The 21,357-nt window shown below is 25.7% G+C and overlaps 4 protein-coding genes across 4 annotated transcripts; 2 read left to right on the top strand and 2 right to left on the bottom strand.

Moving 5' to 3' along the window:
• Positions 1 to 1,502: 1,502 nt before the first annotated feature.
• Bma-exos-8 (Uncharacterized protein) lies at positions 1,503 to 3,607 on the bottom strand (the record flags this gene model as incomplete). Its single annotated transcript, XM_001892872.2, has 5 exons — positions 1,503 to 1,730; positions 2,408 to 2,623; positions 2,909 to 3,031; positions 3,160 to 3,306; positions 3,491 to 3,607. The coding sequence occupies 5 exons, from the start codon at positions 3,605 to 3,607 to the stop codon at positions 1,503 to 1,505; spliced, it is 831 nt and encodes a 276-aa protein (XP_001892907.2).
• A 645-nt stretch (positions 3,608 to 4,252) lies between these two features.
• Bm3049 (K channel tetramerization domain containing protein) lies at positions 4,253 to 6,608 on the bottom strand (the record flags this gene model as incomplete). Its single annotated transcript, XM_001892873.1, has 7 exons — positions 4,253 to 4,393; positions 4,546 to 4,773; positions 4,982 to 5,049; positions 5,137 to 5,275; positions 5,827 to 5,958; positions 6,060 to 6,215; positions 6,435 to 6,608. 7 exons carry the CDS (start codon positions 6,606 to 6,608, stop codon positions 4,253 to 4,255), a joined length of 1,038 nt encoding a protein of 345 aa, XP_001892908.1.
• A 1,835-nt stretch (positions 6,609 to 8,443) lies between these two features.
• Bm1529 (Uncharacterized protein) lies at positions 8,444 to 14,226 on the top strand (the record flags this gene model as incomplete). The annotated part of the gene is made up of 14 exons (XM_043077881.1): positions 8,444 to 8,470; positions 9,279 to 9,361; positions 9,556 to 9,596; positions 9,980 to 10,044; positions 10,277 to 10,301; positions 10,459 to 10,496; positions 10,648 to 10,707; positions 11,067 to 11,144; positions 11,407 to 11,487; positions 12,081 to 12,188; positions 12,517 to 12,988; positions 13,187 to 13,222; positions 13,590 to 13,846; positions 14,056 to 14,226. 14 exons carry the CDS (start codon positions 8,444 to 8,446, stop codon positions 14,224 to 14,226), a joined length of 1,542 nt encoding a protein of 513 aa, XP_042933815.1.
• A 5,224-nt stretch (positions 14,227 to 19,450) lies between these two features.
• Bm17436 (Uncharacterized protein) lies at positions 19,451 to 19,693 on the top strand (the record flags this gene model as incomplete). Its single annotated transcript, XM_043077880.1, has 2 exons — positions 19,451 to 19,514; positions 19,590 to 19,693. The coding sequence occupies 2 exons, from the start codon at positions 19,451 to 19,453 to the stop codon at positions 19,691 to 19,693; spliced, it is 168 nt and encodes a 55-aa protein (XP_042933814.1).
• Between the last annotated feature and the right edge of the window lie 1,664 nt (positions 19,694 to 21,357).

Genomic DNA, 21,357 nt, shown 5'->3' with positions numbered 1-21,357 from the left:
CAACATAATTATGATTAAGATTACTATAAACTCAATAAGCTGAAAAAAAAAAAGCTATCAGCGCCAATACGATTTATCAATTAGCAGTGAAACTATAAAATGACTACGATATTTATAAATGATAATAACAATGATGGTATTTAATGAAAAATAAAATTTAAAATTTCCAATTAAATTCAGAGTAATAAAAAGGGAGAACTTTTATAAATGAAAGCGAATAAATTGCTAATGGAAGGAAAAACAAATAGAGGACATCATTTTTCCGGTTTATGAAAGTTAATCGATAATGTGTCGCAGGATGAAAGACAGTGTGACAAATACAAACCATGCAACTGGTAAAAACTATGCGACGTAAACAAATTTATATACGGCGAATAATCACTACAGAATCGATTGACCAGTCAATTAATTGAAATCGATCTTCAATCTGATCATTGTTAAGTTTAAATCAAAGTTTTTTTTTTTTTTTTATCACCTAGAAGCTTCGTCTAAATAGTCATTATATAATGCAGTTTATGAACTATACAAATTCCACATGTATTATAAAACTATTTATAAAACGAGTAACTCTTTTCATATCATCACTTTTTTTTTATTAATACTCTTATTTTGTGAAGATTTACAACTAATTTATCAGTGATTCCATTGCATGAGTCACAATTATATATCAATTATTTCTATCAATTTAATAAAAATTCTCTTATTAAATCGTTATTATTTATATTTAACCCTTTTCTGCAATGTTTTTGTTCAAATATCAATAAAAAAAGTGAGATGATTCATATCTCTCAACCATCAAATTAAAGAATGACTGATTGTTACAGTATGTGAAAATTGTGGCATATGAATATTCGGAAAACAAAAACACATTTCCTTGGAAAAATGTAGTGGTTTTTCAGGTATAATATTTTTAATGACAGGCAACTTCAACAATAAACCAGGATTCTTATTCAACCTTAATTCAAAACAAATAATAACTGTATTTTGAAAACTTAAATTAAAAAAGGCAATAACTGTATGTACATATATCAGATAAATCCACCGAAAAATGCCACGAGTATAAGAAATATAATACAATATTATCGACTACGAAATATGTTATCAATAAGATGCAACTAATAAAGAGATGAATAAATAACCTACTGTTCCCTGTAAGAGTAGCTAATTAACCACTGAATTAGTTTAAGTTTATTCTCTTTAATTTTTAAATATAACAGTCTCTCTTTTTTTTTGCGCTCAAGCAAAAATTAGTCGAAAATTAAAGTATCCATGTATAATAGAGCAGAAGTGAACTTGAAAATATGCGTGAAAAAACCTAATGAGCTTTATTTAAATTTCTCTTTGTTAAAAGAATAGAACCACTGTTGAGTTCTTGCCAACACCTGCCATTTTACTTCAACCAGTATAAATCATGAAAAAAAAAAATCTAAGACTCGATCATATCACTTCATAGAGGATAATCATTTAACAAAAATAATTCACGAGATCTCTATTCAAAGATGCTATTCTCTTCCTTTCATTAAATGAGCTTCTTTAGCTTTGAGCATCGATTCAGCTACTACTTTCTGCCGTCTAATAGCCATCTCAACCATATGCTGCATGGTGATTTCATCACCGCATATGCCTGATTGATTAATCCGATGGATTCGAGAATTATTTCCAACAACTATCATCACTGTATTCGGAGCTATTTGAAACAATTCTGATACTGGGTCACAAAGAATTTTTACCTGCAAAACAAACTCGTTAACTGTGTCTATTATTATTCCATTAAGTACTATTTAATTACAGAGATTAAGCTCTATTTCAAGCTTTAATATTTGAAACTTGTACGACTTCAATTTCAATAACTTTTTTTTTTTTTTTTTTGTACCTAAAGTTTATCGATAGAATACTGCTATTCCCAATAAGTAAGACATATATAAATCAGATTAAAAATCCAATATAAATCCCAAATATTGAAAAATAAAACAAAAACTATGAATTTCAAAGAGAAAAATCTTTTCTTTTCATTCCCAACACTACAAAACCATTTCATCTTCCATTATAACAGGCTAAAAAGACTTTGCATTACCTCAGCTTATTATTAAAACCTGACCATTACTAATTAGTAAATAGAGATACCTTCAGTTACCTAAAGTTTTACATAATATTCTATGTCAAAATGATATTGTCTAATATTTCACATTGACACAATTTACTGAGAAATTTACGAAATCATCTCATCAACAATTTAAATATTTACATTAGCGGCTGAAAATTACAAAAAAGAAAAAAAATCTTTCAAAAAAAGATGGAGAAATTACGCAAACTCTGTCACAGCGTATGTGAGAAGTGATTGGCTAGTAAAAAGGATTCAATATTTTAAATTAAAATACTTCATATAATGACGTGATGAAAAATTTACCTCTTCATTTGGTGGTTTATAAACAATAAATGTCGATGAAACAGGAATATCTGCAACTTTGATGTGATGAAATGTCTCACTGAGTTTAACTTTATTGATATCGATAGGGATATCCTCTTCATAATCAGTAAAAGCATCAGGAAGCCGCAGATCAACCAGTGCTCCAGCTATACATGTACAAAGAGCATCACATATAGCCCCATCAACATTTAAAATCTATAAAGCAGTCAGTCAACATAATTTAAAGTTACTATTAGCATGTAATATCTTTGTAACAACTTTCATACTACTCCTTAAATTTTAGTTTTTTTTTTTTGGATCAAGAAGGTTAATTACATTTTGAACGTGAACCTTATACTGCCTAACTGCTTCATGCTTTATGTTTTAACTTTGTAAGACACATTTTGTTATCATTCCAGTCCAACACGAGTAGATTCAACTGACACACCGTCTTCAAGTGCACCAAAATAATGAATAAAAATAAAAATATCACAAAATCACCATAATATGTAAATTGAGGAGCCATGTTAGCCGTCCACCAGCCGTTTTCAATGCATCTTTTGTACAAAAAGCGTTTTGTACCACAAGCTGATTGACCATAACCATTGCATCCTCGACCAAATTCTATGAAAGAAATTCCCAATAAGACAAATATTCATTAATACCGCAAAAAAGGTGCCATCAAATTAAAATTTTACTTGAATTAATTTTCGTGTTTTGCTTAATAAAGGCTGAAATAAAATGAGACCTACTTTTGGTATATTTGGAGCAGCCTGTATAACAGGCACAATAATTGAAGCATCCGAAACAGGTGCTAATAATGCCTCAATATTGCATGTGACAGTTGCGCCACCTTGTCGAGCAAAACTAGAACCTGCCGATCTTTCGTTAACACCCATCTAAACACTACGAAAAATATCAAAACGGTTAATCCTTCAACATCATCACTTTCCGTCAGTTCTTCAGTCTTAAATGCATACATTAAAGAGAAATTCTGAGGTGTATCACGGACAAAGTCGAAACGTGATACCTCTATGAATATATATCATTTTACGAAGAACTGTTAAATAATTAAAAAATAACCCGTAGTAGTATCGGCCGAAAAGAATTAATTGACCGACCATCTGGATAAATTGCTTCCGATAGGAACTGATTATAATAAGCAGTTGGATCGCACAATTTTAATAAATCAGCTGTCATCGCTGAAAAGATGAGTTTTTCAAAAATGAAGTGCCAGCACTGCTTTAATCAGTAATCTAATAATTAAATCTTATGCATATGCATTAATGAAGTAATCGATTAAAATATTGTTTAGGTCTCTCCTTTATTCCAGTTTACGACTTCCATAGACAAGATTTTATTTACAAAAAACAACTTAAAAACATTGAGACAAACCATTAACATTTACAAATTCATGAAAATGAAAGATCATATGATCTACCAACCGTCAGTGAACATTGAACTGCAAAAAAGACTACATTCCTTTCATAGTTCTACAACTTCTTTCTCCTCATTTCAAAAAAATTTAATCTAATAACATGAAATAATTTATCACAGACTAACATTATTTCACATTTCTTAATCTATTAAAAACATAGTTTTACGAGAAATATCAACATAAGCATAGATTTTTTTTTGATATATTGAGCAACTAACATTATACAACATAATAATAAAAACAAAATTTTGTTCCTGTACAGAAGTAAACAGAACACTTCCTCGTTTCTCGCAGCAGCAAACTTTTCAGCAAACTTGTCTCAGTGAAAGGACTTTTACAAACTGAATTTGCGGACCACTAAATTTTAGTCATTTAATCCTGGACATCTTAAAACTATGTTTTAACACTCAAGTTGCATCTTCGCTAATGGCTGTTACAACAAGACTATTTGAGCGTCCGTCAACCAGCCTTGAAGCACGACGTCGATCATCCTGCCCGCTATTTCCTGGCACATCAGTACCAAATAAAGCAGGTGAAGTACACTGTGGCTAGAAACAAATCTAATATTACATTCCAAAGAAAATTTTTCAATGAAAATACTTATACTTGACAAATACACGCAAAAAAACATATCTGATTCTATTGTCAGACATGTTTTTTTTTTTTTTAAATTCGATGTTTTAGTCAGCCATTAACGTACCGAAACCGAAGCGCTGTGAGACGAATAAATAAATGGAGGAAGTTGCAACTGTGATGTAGAAAGGCCACGTGGTGGTGAACAGCTCCCCCCTTCACCACCACAACGAATACAAACATGTCGTTCTTCAAATAGTAAAACGTTCATTGCTTCTTCATAGATTCGAGCTTCTGGGAATTCGACTTTTGTTTGCTTTCTATCAGTAGCATAAACTATCGATGTACAACATATCTGGAATCTATTTAGTGGTAAAAGGATAAGTGAAAGTATTTAATGATAAGTCATATTTCATGTTTCAGGAAGTGGTGACCAGATCATCTACTTCGATCAGTCGAAAAAGTTATTGAAAACAGCCGTTCAAGAACTCAAAGCGTAAAAAATCAAGTGTGAAAAAAAAATGACTCCAACATAATAAAAAGAAAAAATTTGTCCAACTTACTTCGGCTTTTTTTCTGCCTTGTCCAAAGAATGTCCACTGGCATACTTCTGCATTCTCTGCACCCATATCTGCAAAAAGCGCGACCAGTTTTTCATGGGAAAACATAATTATCAATTTAATTTAACTAAGAGGAAGAAAACATGAAGAGCAGTTACCTTTTACAAAGAGAACACGATCATTAAATCGTGTAACAAGTCGATCAAATAGTTCTAAATTCTTCATTAAATTATCATCCGATTGAGAAGTATACGAATATTTGTTGTTATGTCGATTAATTAGAAGCTTTATAACAGGCTACAAGCAAAAATTTATGAAAGATGAAATATTTTCCTGTACTAAACATATAAGATCTAGAAAACTTTCGTTGATCAATACTTCCACAAAATGCAATTCAGTAAAGTGACTGGACTTCCATCCGATTTCTTACGTAGGACTACATCATGAAAAAAGTGTCCATTAGATATATAATTATTTGATCATTTCTTTGAATTATGCTTATTGGTATGCTGCATAAGCACATGCTTCCTCTTACAGCAGGATAAACAACTTCTTAAATCCACCTAATGGATAAAAATATCTACTCTTAGCTAACTAGATGACATGAATAGTTTTTCGGTTTTGCAACTATATTTTGATGGGTTTGTGTATTATTTTTTTTTAAAATGATTCATATATTATCTAACATATATACATTTTAACATATTTAATAATTTTTTTGAAAAAATATTATTTAACAGTTTGTATATTATTTAATATTATTTAACAATTTTGTATATTAACAAATGAAAGAAATGAGGTGATTACTGAAGTATTACATTCATCCACAAAAGCATTGGAAACAGAACCTTTGTAGTACTAGTCACAATACGGTCGCAATCCTTTTTGGTATTAACAAGTGGAACCTTGTAGATACCGGCAGGTTCAATGTCTTCCTTTGTTATCACTTTTAGCCAACTTTGACATAGCTGTACTAAGTCCTACAAAAAACTATATCGTAAATCAAATAATATAAATGAATTTCAGGAATCCTCCTTTGTAATAAAATATTGATGGGTGAAGAAGGCTTAATCTTACCTACCTGAATAAGATAATATTTCGCTTCAGCCAGTATTTCAGCTGTTTCAACACGACATTCCGGTAATGGAACATAACCGTCTCTTAAAAAATTCAAAATCGTTCCAAAATGCTTTCCATTGCGATCAATTAATACCCAACCATCACTATCAGTTAAGATCTGAAATATCATAACATCATTCAAATCATCAGATCAGTTTATTCATTCAATGCATTACATTTTCTGCTAGCAGAAAAAATGGTAAAAATAGCGAAAAAATTTACGTAATTACAAAAATTTAATGGATGAATTACAAATGAAGATTTGAAACGAATTAAAAGTGATTCTAATTCTACCAAAATTTTACACAAAATAGTAACATGAAACATGAAAATAAACCTCTATTCGACCGGAAAACATAGCGCGAAGCATGGAATCATGTTTTGTTAAAGTGGATATAGTTGTTTGGTACAATGCACCGCCAACATTTAATTTGATATACTGAGAAGGTGATCCAGCCAACGCCAACAGTCGTCCTTCAACTCCATTTAAATCTGCTTCGTCGTTACTCATTCAATTAGATGTCTATAATTCCTTAAATCATACATAATCAGGAAAATGATCAGAAATATTCAGAATGATAACGCCTTACTAAAAATCGTTCTCTAAACTATGAGGTTGCAACGTTGCTCAATAATGCCAAATTTAATTAATTCAGAAATCTCCAACAAAAATCCGAAGTGCCCATCGGCCAAGCATCAATTAACCTCCCCTGAAGCTGACCTTTGACATCACCCCCTATGAAAAATTTTCGTCTCTATCAGTAATGTAATTCATTTATAACATCGATATGATGCAAATTATAACATTTGTGCTTTAAATGAGTGATAAATAGAAAAATTTTTTAAAAAATTTGACTGTTTATTAGTTATCAGTACTGAAAATGATAAATTTAAATAGATTTTTAAAATAAAAATAGTTGCATTAATCTTTTTTGAAGCGTTCGATGATTACTTATTCTTTGAATATTATCAACTGAAAAGTTTGTATTACAATTGAAAAAATTAAAAAAAAAATAAAAAATTAAAAACAATAAAAAAATATGTCAAAAATAATATAAAAAATATATTTAAAAAAATTGAAAAAATATATAAAAATTTAAAAAATCAACGACTAAAAATAAATGTAAAAACACTAAAAGAAATAATAAAAGCAGTTAAAAAAGAAAAAAATGATATAAATACACATAAATTAAGAAAAATAACATACAAAAGTATAAAAAAAAAAAAAAAAACATAAAAGAAATTTTTAAAAATATTAAAAAGATAATTAAAAAATATAAAGAAAAATTTGAAATTATATCAAAAAACAAAAAAAAAAAATTTCACTTATTAATTAATATAATGACAACAGTTGAAATTCTCCAGTTAATATTATTTCTAATTTTTTGAACTATGAATTTTGAGTTCTGAGTTTCTGGTAGGTATGAATTTGAATTCTAAAATGTTCATTTATGTTAAAACAGCTCTCAATTTATGAATTTAAATGCTTCCATTGCCTGATAATGATATCAATTTAAAGACATCAGTCTGTCACCATCAATTACTTGCAACAATTCCATATAATCAATTTGAATTTTAATTCAAATTAAAGGTAAAATGGCCATCTGAAACTGAAATGAAAACAATACCGCTATTTGGACTACAGATGAATTATTGATATAAACTTTATTTAATTTTATTATATTATCAGACAATGGAAGCATTTAAATCTAAACTATGCAAAAATGTCTCTATTTTTAATTTTTATTACAGTATTTAGTATCGTTACAATTGCTTATATCATAATTGTATAAGATTACGGCAAAAGTTCTGACAGATTTATATCGCAAATGAAAGTTAGCAAAAAATATTTAAAACATTTATAGTTTAAATCATTATCCCTCAGAAGAAGTTTAGTTTTTGAAGTTTCATATTTTAAGTTTTTTTATCCTTTTTTTTTTTTTTTTTTGCTAAATTGTTATTATTTATTCCAATCAGAATGTATAAATATTATTCCTCTTGTAATTTTTATTTAGTAAAAATTTTATTTGCCTTATATCAATCTTTTGCATTTTTCTGATAGCTAAAAATTTGATATCTGACCAATTTTTTTTTTTTTTTTTTAAATATTATTGTCTATATGAATCTTTAATCAATGACAACATTTGTTCCAAGTTTTCATTTACTTTTTGATAGCTAGTCAAAAAATATAAGAAATATATTATCAAGAGTATTTTATTCTCGAAAACATATCAATGATATCACCTGAACCTAATTTTATAATTAGTAAAAGACTTTTTCTTCTGCGTAAAAATATCATCACTTTTCATTTTTTATGAAATAAAATTCTAACTGCTGAATACATATATGCAAATTAGATTTGATATTATAAATGTAATCAGTTAAATTAGGTAATTTTAATTTTATTTTTTTTTACTTCAACTCATCTCCGCTCAGTGGATTAACTTAAACAAATGTTGAAGTAAGTAAATTGTATGGAAGACAAATGAGATGAAAAGGTTAATTCAGGTAAAATCAGCATTAGAGTAGATAAATCTGTGGCAAATCAATGATCGATTCTTGTTTCTTTAAACTAATTAGAGAAAAAAAAAAATAAGTAATCACAGAGCTTTCATAACATTAGTATGTTTAGAAAATTTCATGCAAAAAATGCTACGACAACAAATTCATCTTCAAAAAATGTTAAATCGAAATCGATAAAATCGGTGATAAAATCGGTAGATAAACATTTGTTTCCTCATTTTTTCCTTTCAATTCAATCAGTATTTTTCGATTTTGTTTTTTAGCTAATTTTGTGATGCATAAATAATTGTCAGTCATTGTAAAAAAGAAGTTATTGATAGAAAAAATTCTATGTTATCAAATTTAAAAATTAAACAATCTCAGTTAATTTTAATTACAGTGCAATTTTGGCAGCGTTATATTTTTGTTCTTTTACTAACGCATACAATCCAAAATTTCAGACAAATTCTAGATTAATATTTTAGTTTTCTATTCTTTTTATTTTAATTATCCACTATAATATTCACAAGGAATTTGCTTAATGAGAAAATTTTCATTTAAAAAAATTATATAAAGAACAAAATCATACAGAAAATTGAATAAACACAATTATTGAAACCTTTTTTTATCCTATTTTTTTTTATTAAAATTATTTTTAAAAAGAATAATAGAATTTTAGAACTTTTTTATCAAGTTTTTTTTTTTTTTTCATATTTCAAAATCAACAATTTCTACTTCACGAGATAGCAATGATTCTCGAAGGTGGGTAACTTTTCGCTTACTTTATATTTTGTTATTTAACAGAAAATGAAGGATAATCGAAATGAGATTTTTCGGATATCCACCAAAATCTTATATTTTACTTACTTTAATAGTACCGTGGCACTATAAATGATATATTTACTATTCAATTGAAACAGACTTATAAATATTTCAATAATTGGAACTCTTTTAAGCAGCAAAAGCAAATGGAAAATTATGAGACCAACTGCAACAGGTTGCATCCTATTATTATTTTAAAATAATTTTAATTTTGCGATTAGTATGCTAACTTTAATTGCTAACTTTGAGTGTGCTAACTTTATTAGTAAAATCTAGAAAACGAATCATACAAATAAGTCTTTGCCTGCTGGACTAAACTGCATCATAGCAATCATTTTAAGTTGACATTAAGTTGTCACAAAATTTAGCATAAATCGGAAATTAAAATTTAATTAAAAAACTAATTGTTGACACTATGAAAGATTGAGTATTACTGCTGTCATTGATTGTAACTATTCACACTCGTAGATAGCTTCATCTATTTATCCGTCAAATCATTCCGGAAGTACACCTGAATTGAATGAGTCGTTTATTTGCACAAATGAGTGAATAATTTAGGTTTTTCAAAGAAAACTTTTAAAAAGTCTTCACGACACGACATCATCAAAAATTATGCTCCCAAAGTACATTTATATTTATTTCTAATCATTAAGTTTGCGTCAGATAAGTTATTTTACCATAAAAAAATAATTAATTACATTGCTAATTTGTTTACTGATTTTGACCCAAAAAATACAAAAAAAAAAAAATTAATAACTAAATTTAAAATGCATAGAAAATAAAATAAAAGTACAAATGCGAATTCCTCACTTCTTGAAAATTTGATTTAGAATTTTAAACTTGATTATCTTTCAGCTGGATGAAAGAAAGCTTTTTGAAGGTTTTTTTTTTTCTTGATTTTATGATATTTATGCACACATACATTCATGCAAAGTAATCATATTCCAATCATTTTAATAAAACAAAATCGTAATTAAATAATGAAAAATAATCAGTGTGAAAAGAGAGAAAAATTATAATAATAAATATATTTATAGGATGCCATAATATGAAAAATATGAAAACAAAACCAAAGGTACCATAGTTTTGTTCCAGTACTCTCACACAGATAAGTTTACAGTTTTACTTGCAACAGTGATAAGAGAAGATATACTCATTGAGATTTTAGAGAGGAAAAGATGATAATTAATTGCAGCAATTAAAGAATGAATGACAAATAATTGCAGGATTTAAGCAAATCGAAATCGAAATCAATTAGCGCAACTTATAGTATCAGTGATTACGATGTTAGACGGATTTCTCATCATTCCAGCTTTTTCTCTTTCATCATATTTCATATATATTTCTAAATTTTAAAATTAGGATGGTTTTGTCAAGGCATTGTCTGTAGCTAATTCATAAACAATCACTTAAACACAGTGGTAAACAATGGTTAGGCATCAAGCCGATAGCTATGACTTCGACTAAATATAAGAAATTTTAAAGCGTTTGAAATTTAAAAGTTAATTTAAACAAGGCAGTTGTAGTCATGCATACAAATGATTGTGCATGCAAGCAATTATGCATGCAAATGATTGTGCATGCAAAGATAATCGCTGCATGCCATAATTTCTACTAAGAAATATGTATATTTTTTTATTTTTAGGATGACACATATGTCGAAGATATGACAAATGCATTCGCAATAATCTTACCGGAATATATGATCAGATGTACTGATGAGGTTTTTCTTGTTTCCTTCTTCTATTAACTTCTCGAGGTTAATTAATTGGTTCTTAGTTGTTTACTTCTAATATTATTATTTTTGATTAACAATAACATTTCCATGATATTGTTTAGTATTTGCAAGAATGAAATGTACTATAAATTAAATTGAAATTAGCTAACATTTTCAATAAATTTCAAAATATATTTACACTGAGAGATACCAGGAAAATTTATTGAGGTTTCATTTATTATATCTAATTTTCATTTTAACATTTTAGTGTGATACAGTATTTGAAAAAATTGAAGATATAATGCGACCAAAAAATTTTTCCCATTCGAATTATAATCGTAATGATGATGTTAGTTTCAGTCGCAGAATTAAAAATGATTAGTTTTTTTTTTTTTTTACTCACAAAATTCAATAAAGCTTTCAAATTTTTTCTTTTTTTAAATTGTTTACAAATAAATTGATATACTTATACATCTGATAGGCAATAATCAAATTAAAGAGATTAGAGTTACAAAAGTATGAAAGTTTAAAACGTAAAAGAATAAAATTTAATAATGTTTTATAAAATGGCATATTCCAATCATATAAGTGGGACTGATAACAAATTCAGTAATTATATAATTAGTTCAATTTTGAGATTACCAAATTCCTTACTTTCTAAATGTAGATTAAATTTCATTATCTATATTTTTTTGATGATTGTTAGATTGAGAAAAAAGCATTTACTTATCTTGTGATAAAATAAAAATGCAGTAATTTAAGAAATAAAAGTGAAAAATGAAATTGATAATATCAAATTATACGCAATGTATTTAACTTAAATTATACTTAAGTTAATAAAAATATAACTTAAAAACTTCACTATTTATATATATATATTTTTTTTAAAAAAAAAGATTATTAGTAACAAAATATTTCGATCATTTATTCTCTATCATAAAGGAGGCAACAGTATTTGAACGAATTACTACAGTAATGCATCCGGCACGTACTAAAATAAAAACTCGGAAGCTGAAAACGATGAAACAGCCAATAAAATCAACTGTTGAGGTATGTTTACATTAGCATAGTTAAATTTGTAGATTATACTTAGCTAATAGATATTATCATCTATTAGCTGAACATAATCTTTTAGATTTCATTTACTACTCAAATATAAAAATTAAGCTTTTCAAATCTAATTTTCAAAAGTTAATTTTCTAATTCGAATTAGCACCAAAATATTAATGTTTTTTTTTTTTCAAATTTTCATTTACTTATGAATTAATTTCAGTTATTCTAATTAGTAATTTATGAATTTAATATCTTCATTTGTAACAATTTTTATTTCCTAAATTATTGATTGCATATGGGTGTAAAAATATTAAAAGATATTTAGATTGTTGGAAAGAAAAACATTATCATGAATGATACACACGGTGAAAAGATACGTGTTGTAGCAACAATTAAAAAAGGAGGAGATGATAATCCTCTTGCAAATGTAACAGCTAATAAGTGTTCAATTGTTAAAAGTGATAAACCCTCAAGAAAATTAATTAAAAAATCAAAAGAAAGTGTAATGGAAACATGGGAAGATCAATATGGAAATAAAATTGCATTGACAGATGATTTGAAAAAGTTAAAAGTTACAACCGAAGAAGCATTACGTAAAAGTGAAGATAAGGAAGTGATAGAGAAACGTGTTAAGCGTACGAACAGAATAGTTGCTATTTCAAGACAAGAAGCAATGTATAAAATGGAATTGAAGAATAAAAAAATGAAATCTGAAACAAAAGAAATGGATGACAACAAACTTTTGGATATACTGAAAGCTTCCAAAGCGAATGAATTGGATGTGCAGTATACACAATGTTATTTTTGTTTATTAAATGACAAATTTATTTATTTGTGCTCATTCATTAACTAATTCAGCAAGTAATAAGAAAAATTATTCTAGCATTATTTGTTTGAATTAATTTTTTGCAGTACTTTGTTTAAGTATGTTTGCTTTATCAAACAGTATGATAGATTTGAAGTAAAATTTGTTAATTTTTTATTTTTATTTTCAGATTCTGATGACTTATCATCACAAACAAATTTATTTGGTAATTAATTCTTTGCCAAATTTAAAGGCTGTTTTTTAAATTAAGCTCTTTATTTGATATGCAATCGCTATTGTCTTACAAAATAAGATTTTATCAAAACGTTTTTTTTTTTTTACGTTTTGTAACTAATTCAGTAAGGTATAGAAATATGTTCACTTTGTGAAATTTATTTCTTCGAATTGCAATAGCTAAGAAATTTTAATTCGATAATAATTAAAATTATTATCAATTAACATTGATGCTTAAAGGGATGAAGTTTTTGAATTTGAAAAACATTGATTTTTTTCAAAATAAAAATTAGAAAAAATTTGAGAATTTTTTAAGTTAAAAAATTTCCTGTCAATATTATGAGATTTCTATTTTGTAGAAATGAAAAAAAAGAGAAAGGAGAAAAAGCACACAACAACGACGCCAACAAAGCAAATAATTGAGAAATCAAAAATACCACTAAAAGAAATTACAGAAACACCGGTGAAATTAACATCTACAGAAACCTCAGTGTCAACAGTTCCAGACAAATGTCAACAATTACAACTACCAGATGTTAAGCAATCCGAAATAGAGGTTAATTCAATTAGTCAGAAAAAAGTCATTGGAAAAGAAAGAAGCACAGAAGTTGAAAAGGTAAGTTGGCTAATTAATTAATTAATTAGGTAAGTTTGGCTAATTAATAAAGGTGACCGTTGAATACTATGAAAATAACATTGTCATTGAGGAAATTTAATTTCAAAGAAATATTATGTAGGATACACTTACACATTTTATTTAAAAAACGCTTTCACACTAATTTTTGAAGTACGTGTGATATTCTCTTTTTTTTTTTTTACACGTAGAATGAGGAAAACGTGAAAGAAGAGAAGAAGATGAGCCAAAATGTGGACGAGGATGAAGTAGTAAGCGAATATTTGACCACACCGTTGGACTATTACTTGAGGGGTCAGCTAGCTAATCGACCATCAGAATACGATGACACCACACACAATCCTGGTGATCGATTACGCTGATTGTCACAAATGATCTGATTTCAATTAAAATTCCTACTGAACCACTTGAATTAACCTTTTTTGCCTTTCTTATCGTACAAATAATATTAATTAGTTCTTGAGAACTTCAAAATTTTCAATTTGCTGCATTTTTTGTGAATATAATAACGGAGAATAATATACAAACAATAATATCTTTTTTTTTTAGATCTTTTTAATATCTTTGCACGTGATACACGTGAATCGCATAATAAATTTTGCTAATGTAAACCTAAATTTGATATGAAAATTCATTTCTGTGTTGGTGAAATATGCTAAAAAAATTTGAATTCAATACTTTAATATCAGTTTATCATTTTAAAATTAAAGAAATTTTAAAATTAAAAAAAATTTAAATAAGCGCTAATACTATTTAAAAATATTAATTCATTAAAAAAAATAGATATTTTCAACTTTATTGATTATTTTATATGCATTACTTGGGTGCTGGTCATGTACCGCTTGGTCATTTCAAAGCAATAATAATAAAATAAACTTTTAAAAAAAGTTAATTATTAAAGTTTTAATAATATTTCAGTAGCGAAATTAATAAATTTTTTAATTTTTCACAGCCCCAATTTATTTTTTACAATTAAAATTTGTAAGATTTTTTGTATGTTAAACTAGGAAATAAGTTCTAATAATGTTAAATTTTATTTCCATTCAATGCTAATACTATTTAAAAATATTAAGTGTGTTATAGTGTTTAAAAATGTTTAAAAATATTAAAGTTTCGAAATATTAACTGTTATAATTAAGTTAAAATACAGCGTTTATAGTTAAATTGCTCTATTCAATGTTTTTTGCTGGCTAATAAATATCAAATGTCTAAAATGTACCAATTTGCTAGTTACAGGGTAAGAAAAAAATGAAAATGAAAATCAAGTTTAAGAAATTTCAAATTTTACTCGATATAACTTTTTTTTTTTCCTTCAAAACTCAAGATTTGGCTCATTTGGCTTATTTGCATTGTTTCTATTTGGTCACCTGGTTCACCATTTGACTCAAAAATTATAGATTGTTTCATTTAATTCTAGAGAAATTACTTTCTGTATTTTATTCATTCGACCAGTAAGTACATAGCAATTTAAATTCAGGTCAGAAATTAAATGAAACAATCCGTAATTATTCCCTTTTTTCAACTATTCTATTTATTCTCACAATTCAGTTTTTTTTTTTTTTTTTTTTTTTTTGTTTTTTATGGATGAATTTAAATGACAATTACATTTCTTTTCTTATACCTTTTATTTTACGGCAAAGATTAGAACATTTTTATAGAAATTATTGAATTTCTATTTAAGTTATTAGTAATTGTTGTAGATTACAGCAATTAGAAGATAGTTTTGCATTTGTTCGTGATAGTAATGAAATTGAAACTGGCTCAAATAATGACCGGTCAACATGGACATCAAATGGACATTCCATTAGCGCCTTCATACCGCTAATAAGTATAGCGATAGCACGATTAGGTAATATGTTAAAATAAAAAATGAATTTATTTCAATCATTAAGCTTAACTGTAATGAATTATAAACTTATCCAGATTAAAAGCTTACAATTTAGGTAATGGTAATTAACAGTGATTGAGTAATTAATACAATAGGCTTTTTCCACTTTTTGTTTTAAGTAAATAAAGTTTTAACTAATGCATCAATTGTCAAGTAGTATATGTAAATGATCCTTTTAAAGTATAAAATTAAAATCTCCCAATCCTTTACAGTTAAAAGTTGGATGAATTTATGCAATTAATTTTTAGGCTTATATATGATAGATTAGATTGAAATATGAAATTAATTTTAATGGAAAAAATGAGTTAAAATTACGACAAATTAAAAATTTTATTAATTTCGCTAATGAAATATTGTCCAAAATTTAATTATTAAAGTTTGTTTTATTATTTAAGCTATCAAATGACCACATCACATATAACCAGTTCCCATATAATGAATATAAAATAATTAACCAACTTCTAGTTATCAATTTTTTTTTAATTAATTGATATTTTTCAATAGTTTTAACGCTTAATTGAAATGAAATTTGATAATACTAGGATATATTTCTTAGTTTAATATACAAAAACTCTTCCAAATTGTAGGATTTTCATAGGAATCAGTATTTAAATTTGAAATAAAAATTAATTTTAATCGCAAAAATGAATTGGAACCATGACTAATTAAAAATTTAATTAATTTCGCTACTGAACTACTGTTCAAAATTTATTTATTGAAGTTTATTTTATTATTTAAGCTGTCAAATGAAAAGACTGTATATGATCAGCACCCAAGAAATGCATATAAAATAATCAATTAAGTTGAAATTATCAATTTTTTTTTTTAATGAATTGATATTTTAAAATAGTTTTAACACCTAATTAAAGTAAAATTGGATAATATTGGATAATACTATTTCCTAGTTTAATGTACAAAAACACTTGTCTTACTTACTTATAAAGTACCCCACAATGGTTGATATTTGGAACTATTTGATTAATTTCAATTAATCCATTCTCAGTACTAATCCATTTGTTTGTTTAATCTCAACAAAATGATAATAGATGATTATTTTAAAGGAAAGTCTGAGGCATAAATAAGTGCTAACTTATAGAGCTAGTATATTCTAAAATGAAATATCAGTTTAAAGTTATCTGATTTGATGCTTAGAGTTCTTAGCTAAAATGAATGGAAAAATATAATTGATGAACCCAAATATACTTTAAAATTACAACAGGTATTCATTTTTTCGTATTGGTATATTAATTATTATCTACTATCTTCACCTCTCTACCTTATCATGATCATTTTAATCCTGGTATAATCTCTTTTGATTATTTTATAAAAGAAAAACAAATGAAAAAACTGTTACGATATGAAAAGATAGCTTATTTATGTGGTGACATTTAAAGAAAACCTCAAAGGGAAAGAAAGACAGAGAGAGAGAGAGAGAGAGCAAAAAATATAATAAATAAAAATTAACTCTTTCATCTACCATTTCTCATCACAACTTTATGGTATATCTTTTACTCTTATTTCCAGGATATTAATTCATCGCTATTATTTGTTACAATACTTTCAATTACTTTCATCTTTACAAATTTAACATTGTTATTGTCTTTCTGTTTGATTTCACTTAAACCATCAAAGATCAAAGTATTTCTACATCATTCATTAATTTTTCACATGGATACAGATAGTTCACATCAATAACGTTGAATTCCACATTTTCCTCCTTTTTTCCTATCTAATACAATAATAATAATAATAATAATAATAATAATAATAATGATAATAATGATAATAATAATAATAATAATAATAATAATAATAATAATAATAATAATAATAATAATAATAATAAAGAGGAAGAAGGAAATAATAATAAGTATGGTCTTAATGAATATAATTGTTTGATAATAAGTATTTTAGGCATTATTTAAAATATAAAAGTATTGAATAGTTGAAAAGGAAAAAATCAATTGCTATCATTAGAATCTGAAAATAAATTTTAATATCAAATGTCTATTTATCGATTCATTCACTTATCCATTTCATCTATATTTTCTTCTTACTTTATTTACTCGTTTTTCTATCCTTTTTTCCATTAATTGTTACTTTTTATTTTTTTTATTTTCTTTCACTTCTTTTTTTTTTTTTTGTTATTATTGAATATTTTGATTTTTGATTCACTTTTATCTGATTGTCCATTCTTTCCTTCGATGCATTTCAATCAAATTTGGTAACATTTTATCATCAATAACAACATTTTACTAGCATATCAATGAAATTCATTTTGTTCACTATAACATTTGTTTTATTCAAGAAAACACTCACTTGAATAATTTGAAATTAAGCAAAAGTTTTTGAAGAAAGAAATTAAAAGTTGTGATGATATGATAAAAGAAAGAGATAATAGATGCTACATAATTTAATACATAGTTTTATAAATAATAGCCTTAATTGAGAATTAACTTATTCAAATTAATTATGAAAAAAGTATGTAAAATTTTAAGGAAAAAAAAATTTCCAAATTCGCTTTTTTTCTTTTTTGATAGTTTAAACAAGCTATGAAAAAAAGAAAAAGCTACTAAAATTGAAAAGTAATACTATTGAAATTTTTGTAAAAAATTTCCAAACTTGCAAAGAATTTCTCTTAGCATTTTTACTTTTTTCGTTGCATTTTCTTTTTTCCTTCAAAACTCTCATCTCGAAGATTTTTAGTAAATAATAATTATTTTTAATTTGCCCCTTTTTTTTTAAAAAAAAAATTAAAACTACCATTTTATTTAAAAAAAAAATTTTTTTTTCATAAGATATTGTGAAAAAATATGTTTTTTCTTTCCTTTTTTGATACTTTAAACAAGCTGATCAAGTTTCAAAAAAAAAAAAAAAACAAACAAATGAAAACAACAAACAAACAAATAAAAGTAATCGAAACAAACAATCTAACAGATTGAGCGTTATGATTCGATTGACTCATGCACAATCATTTCAATTTTCTTTTTCCTTTCATTCAGTTTGAAAAGAATAGCTTAAAATTTTCAATTTATTTGATATAAATTTTGAAGTTTCAGAAATTTTTCATTGCCTAAAAAATTTAAAAAAAAAAAAAAATTTCTTGTCTGCAAAATTTTAAACCAATATGTCATGAAAAAAAAATTTCTTCTATTTCGTTGTTAAAATTTTCCACATTGAATGAATAAGCATTTATTATAATGTTGATGAAACATATCAATAAATATTCCTCATAATATTTCTTTTCTTTTTCATTTTCTTTTGAGAAATTAATTCAATCGATATGGAATAAAAACATTTGGAAGTTGAATTAAGTTTAATTTATAATAAACAACTGCAATTTTACTTTTTATGTTTTTTATTTTTCAAACACTTTAAATTGTATACCAATTTAATTTATTGCTGCTATAAATAAATTGACTTAATTTGATTCCTTATAAATGTTGTAATGATTCAAAAATTCAAAAAGAAAAAAATCCTCTTACTAAAATTGACATTTAAAGGTGAATATTATCACTGTTGATGACATTGCTATTAAGTCATTTTACTAGGCTGATAAGCTCTATATTATGATGACGACAATGATAATGATGATGATGATGATGATGATGATGATGATTGGTGATGATGGTCAACGATAATGATGATAATGGTAATGATCATTATAGTGACGATAATGATGATTGAAGATAGTGACGATGATAGCAATAATGATGATGATTGATGGTAATGATGATGATGATGATGTTGCTGGTGATGATGGTCAACGATAATGATGATATTGGTAATGATCATTATAGTGACGATAATGATGATTGAAGATAGTGACGATGATAGCAATAATGATGATGATTGATGGTAATGATGATGATGATGATGTTGCTGATGATGATGATGATGATGATGATGATGATGATGATGGTGATGATGGTCAACGATAATGATGATATTGGTAATGATCATTATAGTGACGATAATGATGATTGAAGATAGTGACGATGATAGCAATAATGATGATGATTGATGGTAATGATGATGATAATGATGGTGCTGATGATGATGATTTCCTGGGCCATCGATAATTTGCTACTCCATTTCATCTTTTCCAGTTCGATTCGTTTTTTCTTCTTTTGATCTTATAAACAACGAACAACAAATGGAATTTCAATTATTTTAAAATGAAAAAAAAAAAAAAAAAAAAAAAGGAAAGTAAAGTAAATTAATTTTCAATGGAGCAAAATAACACAATATTCTTCTATTACTGATACATTCAAAACCCAATGAATAGATTAATGACAGTTTAAATGAACAATTTTGATAAAAGTACACTTTTCACAGTCAAACAGTTTTTTTCTTTCTTTTTTTTTTACCCTCTCTCTCTCTCTCTCTCTCTCTTTCTTTTTATTTTTGGAAAAGAATTCTTGCGTTTCAAAAAATTTGACTAGTTTACATTTTACAATTTCTTCATTAAACTTGTTCCATTTTTAAGCTATGCAACGATATATCGTTTTTTTTTTTTTTTTAACAATTTTCTTTTATTGTTAGTTATATGTTACTTAAACCTTACTTATTAGTAGCATTAAGTAACAAATTTAAAATTCATTAACATTATAAAATTATATTAAGATTATTTTTTAAAATTTTCGAACATTTGATCTTTTATATTCAGTACCATTTACATAAAATAGTTTAATAACTATTTTATTATCTTTTAATATATCAGCATGGATTAATTATTATTTGTTAAATTTTTCAAATCAATTACTTCCATCTTTCCATTCTTTCTTTAATGCATGTAAAATTTCTTGAAGAATTATTTTATTCAAATTTAAAGATAGTAAATAAAAATTTTTTTTCCCACAATGCATATTTTATATTCTATTATAGAAAAAATCATTTTTATTTTTTCTAAAAAAAAAATAAAAATTGATAAAATCCAAAGATTTGCTTGTACTTTTTCAACTTATATCAGTATCAGCTAGTTATTCAGTATTCAGCAAGAAATGTTTGTAAAAAAACTAGCTAATAATTTCAATTCTTTCATTTTAAATGACTTATTTTTTTTTTTTTATAATTTGAAATTTTTAATTCAAATATTGCTATTCCTTTTCTAATAATGCATATTTTATTTTATATTTTTCTTCCAATGTTTTTTTTTTTCTTTTTTTGAAATAATAACAAAACTATGTTCAATGTTTCGTTTCATTATTATCATCACCTCAAATTTCGATTTAATTCGAAATTTTTGTTAAATTTTCTTTTTCTAACATAATCATTCTTTTCATTTTAACAAATTTTTGAAGCAATTAATCAAATAATGGTATTTAACAAAAAAAAAAAAATACTTTTCTAATTCTTTTTTTTTTTTTTTTTTTCACATTTTAATATAATAAATAATAGTTTATTTACTTAATTTAAATAATAAACAAAAAGAATTTCTCATATTTTATACAATATTAATTACATGTAATTTATGCAAATTATTCATAACATTTAGAATTTTTTTAAAAAATTTTTCATACAAAAAATTAAAATATTTAAACTATTTTAGTTTAAAAACAAAAAAAAAACGAAAAAAAAAAAAGAAAGAAAAAAAAGGGCTGAT

Source organism: Brugia malayi (assembly GCF_000002995.4).
Source record: "Brugia malayi strain FR3 genome assembly, contig: Bm_v4_Chr1_scaffold_001, whole genome shotgun sequence".
Classification (NCBI taxonomy): domain Eukaryota; kingdom Metazoa; phylum Nematoda; class Chromadorea; order Rhabditida; family Onchocercidae; genus Brugia; species Brugia malayi.
The sequence above is the reverse complement of the archived record's forward strand: the minus strand, read 5'-3'. Positions and strand labels throughout refer to the sequence as shown.